The 5,000-nt window shown below is 43.2% G+C and overlaps 1 protein-coding gene across 4 annotated transcripts in view; it reads left to right on the top strand.

Moving 5' to 3' along the window:
- Positions 1-5,000, top strand: part of LOC123511340 (DNA-directed RNA polymerases I, II, and III subunit RPABC3-like) — a 255,965-nt gene that overhangs the window by 199,385 nt on the left and 51,580 nt on the right. For all 4 annotated transcript variants that reach the window (XM_045267141.1, XM_045267144.1, XM_045267143.1 and 1 more), the window contains exon 3: positions 996-1,176. In XM_045267141.1, the coding sequence (XP_045123076.1) occupies positions 996-1,176 (181 nt within the window). The remainder of the gene's footprint in view (positions 1-995; positions 1,177-5,000) is intronic.

The raw sequence follows: 5,000 nt of genomic DNA on the forward strand, positions 1-5,000 counted from the left end.
TTATTGTTCGTCTTTCTCTTATTCCTTTTTATTCAAATTTTGTTCCCTTTTATTGTTATCTACCTATGTTTACATGTCTTGGTTTAAGAATTCTCTCTCTCTCTCTCTCTCTCTCTCTCTCTCTCTCTCTCTCTCTCTCTCTCTCTCTCTCTCTCTCTCTCTCTCTCTCTCTCTCTCTCTCTCTCTCTCTCGTTCATGGTTGTCATCTTTAATTGTCTAATCTCTCTTTCGTCCTCATTTTGGAGTGGACCTCTTATCTTTCCCTTTAAGATTATAGGTCGTTCCTCTCTCTCTCTCTCTCTCTCTCTCTCTCTCTCTCTCTCTCTCTCTCAGCTTTCCCACACTCGTTCCTTTCACCCTACCTGATCTTCTTCCCTCCTAATTAATCGGTGGTGTAGCTCAGGTAATATTACCTGCGTCATCGTCATCGTTTTACATACCTCTGATTTATCGGAATGATCTGATAATATAATATTTTTTTTTTTTTTTTTTTTTTTTACTTTATTTTTTCTCGCATACATGTACAGGTAAATATAGGTATTTTTCATAAGTCAATACTCTCTCTCTCTCTCTCTCTCTCTCTCTCTCTCTCTCTCTCTCTCTCTCTCTCTCTCTCTCTCTCTCTCTCCGTTTGTCCTTCAACATTAGGGAGGTGATTCACTCCACCATGTACACGCGAACCTTCCACCTTTAAGATGGAAGTCAGACGTGCATATGCTCTTTTTTCCTTTTCTCTGATTTTGGTTGTCTCCTCTCTCCCATATTTCCTTCTCTCTCTCTCTCTCTCTCTCTCTCTCTCTCTCTCTCTCTCTCTCTCTCTCTCTCTCTCTCTCTCTCTCTCTCTCTCTCCCCCAAATCACCATAAAACTGTATATCCTGTAAAAGCTCAATTTAACACTCCTCATCTTCACACTACACCCTCAAGTAACATCACTGAACATAACTTACCACAACCTAACCTAACAACTTATATATCTCTGCTTCTCTCCCTTCAGGGGACAAGTTCCGTCTGGTGCTGGCCACGACACTTCGAGAAGATGGTTACCCAACGGATGGCCCTGAGTACAATCCGCTAGACACCGGGCCAAGTCGAGCAGATCCGTTTGATTACGTGATGTACGGGAAGATCTATCGAATTGAAGGCGATGATGGGCTGCTGGAGACCTCGGGAAGACTGTGAGTACCTGATGGTGATGGTGAAGAGGCGAGGAAACTGTTCGTAACTCATAATAGTGCCTCTTCTCTCAGTCTCAGCCTTTAGTGTATGATTGCTATTTGTTTAATGTAATGAAGTGAAGAATTAGTTAAGGAGAGGAAGAATAGGTGAGAGTAACTAAGAGAGAATAATAGGGTATACAAGGAAGCAGATAGTTATATGGGGAAGAGCAAGTTTAGGAGAAAGTAACTAAGAAATACAACGAGAGTGCAAAGAAAAGGTGTAAACATGTAAAGGAAATGTGATTTGTAGGAATTGTTATTGCTATTATTATTATTATCATTATTTTTATTATTGTTATTATTATTATTATTATTATTATTATTATTATTATTATGCTCTTACCTTCTTTTTATCGAATTGATTATTGGATTTTATGTCAATGGATTCTTATTATTATTTTGTCTGTATTATTGATAAGGAAATATATGTATAGGTATTGTATGTATAGAACGTTTTCATGTGTAAATTGAGGATGTGTTAGAAAGGAAGGAGGAAAAGGTGTCTGTAATTATATATTTTGCTCGTTGTAAAGCTGCAAGAACGAGAGAGAGAGAGAGAGAGAGAGAGTTGCAGTAGTTGCCATGCCTCTCTCTCTCTCTCTCTCTCTCTCTCTCTCTCTCTCTCTCTCTCTCTCTCTCTCTCTCTCTCTCTCTCGCTCTGTTCTAGATACATGCATGACCTGGTCAATAGAACACACACACACACACACACACACACACACACACACACACAGAGTAGGTACGGAATGTAAATCGAGGAGTTGTGACCTTGTTGTCCCTGTGTGTTGTGTGCCTGGTCTCAGGCCTATCCGAAGATCGGAAATAATGAGCTCTGAGCTCGTTCCGTAGGGTAACGTCTGGCAGTCTCGTCAGAGACTGCCATACATACTGTATGTATGTATGCATGCATGTATATGTATGTATGTATGGGTGTAGCTTTTTGTAGTCCTGCCCATGTAGTTACCTGTGTAGTTGTGAGGCTACAGATAGACACAGCTATGTAGAGGCTCAGGCACAGGTGATATTAATTACTGCTGTTAATTGGCTTCCTGTAGGATCTCTTGTATTGTGCTGTGCTGTGCTGTGCTGTGCTGTTCTGTTCTGTTCTGTGTTGTGTTGTGTTGTGTTGTGTTGTGTTGTGTTGTGTTGTGTTGTGTGTGTGTGTGTGTGTGTGTGTGTGTGTGTGTGTGTGTGTGTGTGTGTGTGTGTGTGTGTGTGTGTGTGTGTGTGTGTGTGTGTGTGTGTGTGTGTGTGTGTGTGTGTGTGTGTGTGTGTGTGTGTGTTTATTTCCTGTATTACAGTGCTCGTGTACACTTGTTTTTATTTATATTAGTGTTTTCATGTGTATTTCCCTATTCCGTATGTTTTTTTTTTCGAACTTTTAAAGTGTATGTGTGGAGAGAGAGAGAGAGAGAGAGAGAGAGAGAGAGAGAGAGACTACCAGGTGTAATAATGTTAAAAACAGTAGTAACAAGAACAACAAAAGTAGGAAAGGTTTTATGTGTGTGCATGAGTGTGGGTGCAAGTGTGTGTGTCCGCCCAGGATTTGTCTAGACGGAAGCCCAGCTGAGCAAGCCTTTGAACTCCCTCCCTCTTGTTATGTGTCTTCTTCCCCCGTCCTCTTCTTCCTCCTCCTTTCTCTCCCCCTCCCCCTCCCCCTCCCCCTCCCTCTCCCTCCCCGTCACTTGGGAACGCGTTAAATAACTAACCTCAATCACCTGAAGTGTTTGAAGTAATATGCACTCACTTCATAGATTAACTAACCATTTTCATAACTATAAGAAAACAGTGAAGTCGGTCCTCATATTTCACAAAGAAAACATAAGTATAGATAGATGGAAGGCTTGCATTGCGATCATCAGAGTAACTCGAGAAGGCAGTGATGGTGAGGATGAGGGTGGTAGTGTATGTATGTATGATCTGTGTGCTTGGAGGAAGATATGGAGGAAACTGATCGTATAGTGAGTGATGGTGAATAAGGGATTAGGGGAATGTGAGTTGATTGTAAGGGTGTTATAGTGAACGGTGTGGATAAGTATTAAATAGTAATGAAAGTAAGGGTTTGCTTTGAATACATTATATCATTATCGCCACCACCATCACAGTATCGTTACCGCTGCGAGTACTTCAACCATCACCACTACCACTACCACGGACCGGACACCAAGACCACCAGGACTACCAACACCACCACCACCACCACCACCACCACTAGTGCCTCGGTGCCTAAGGGCGGACAGGACGAGGACCATCCTGCGTTCACATGTAACTTTCCCTTTGTGAACACAGCTGGTGGTATCTCAGTCATGTCCGCGCCGCTCTCGCCCTTTCCACCTCCAGTGCTTCATCTTTACCTTCCCTCAGTCCACAACAGCACCTCCGACAACGTTTTGCCAGTTAGAGAAGCCATCCAGTCTCCTATCAAGCAGTCAAACAATCACTCAGTCACGTCAGCCACTCCCACTGCCAGTCAGCGCTTAGTCAGTCACAAAGTCAGCTAGTATGTGTGTTGTTAGCTAGATGTGCATACAGATATATGTGGTTTTTTGTACACGTAGTCAGTCAATCAGGCAGGTGTTCAAATCAATAACTACTACACACACACACACACACACACACACACACACACACACACACACACACACACACACACACACACACACACACACACACACACACACACACACACTCGAGAGGGTCCGGGTTCGAGTCCCGGAAAGCGGCGAGGCAAATGGACAAGCCTCTTAATGTGTAGCCCGTGTTCACCTAGCAGTAAATAGGTACGGGATGTTACTCGAGGGGTTGTGGCCTCGCTTTCCCGGTGTGTGGAATGTGTGTTGTGGTCTCAGTCCTACCCGAAGATCGGTCTATGAGCTCTGAGCTCGCTCCGTAATGGGGAAGACTGGCTGGGTGACCAGCAGTAGACCGTGGTGAATTACACACACACACACACACACACACACACACACACACACACACACACACACACACACACACACGGTCAGCAGCAGCAGCAGCCAGACAAGTTCAACCAGGAGGCAACCAGACAACCAGGAGGTAACCCAAGGAGAGCCACCACCACCACCACCACCATCACCACCACCACCACCACCACCACCACCACCACCACCACCACCACCACCACCACCACCACCACCACCACCATCGAAATGCTCCTCGTGTCCACTCACTCAAGAATATCCATCAGCCAATCTACCAAAATGTTGAACTTCCTCAAACAGCAACTATTGATACGATAAAGAAAGTAGAATCAAGAAAAGTTTGTGTATGAATTGTGTGTGTGTGTGTGTGTGTATGTGTGTGTGTGTGTGTGTGTGTATGTATGTATGTATATTTATTTCATAGATGTATGTTTGGATGCCAATAAAAATATATAAAGAAAACGATGGATTATAGATATGAAAACTGCTGTTTACGGATGGAATCTACTGAGAGAGAGAGAGAGAGAGAGAGAGAGAGAGAGAGAGAGAGAGAGAGAGAGAGAGAGAGAGAGAGAGGAAAGGAACGGTAATAATCAAATTCAAAGTTAGTAATATCAAATAAAAAAGAACACATGAAGATGGAAAGGTACGAATGATGGACACAAAACAAAAGCAAAACCGAAAAGCATGAGGAGGAAAGGAAGAAATAGAGGGAGGAAGGGTGAGGAGCGAAGCATTAGTAGTGACATAAAGAGTACACAGTAAAGGGAAAAAAAGTGAAAATTTTAAAGGTGGTAACAATGATGACAGTATCAGAAGAAGAATAGGAGGATGAGGAGA

The sequence above is a fragment of the Portunus trituberculatus genome, chromosome 31, assembly GCF_017591435.1.
Source record: "Portunus trituberculatus isolate SZX2019 chromosome 31, ASM1759143v1, whole genome shotgun sequence".
NCBI classification, from domain to species: domain Eukaryota; kingdom Metazoa; phylum Arthropoda; class Malacostraca; order Decapoda; family Portunidae; genus Portunus; species Portunus trituberculatus.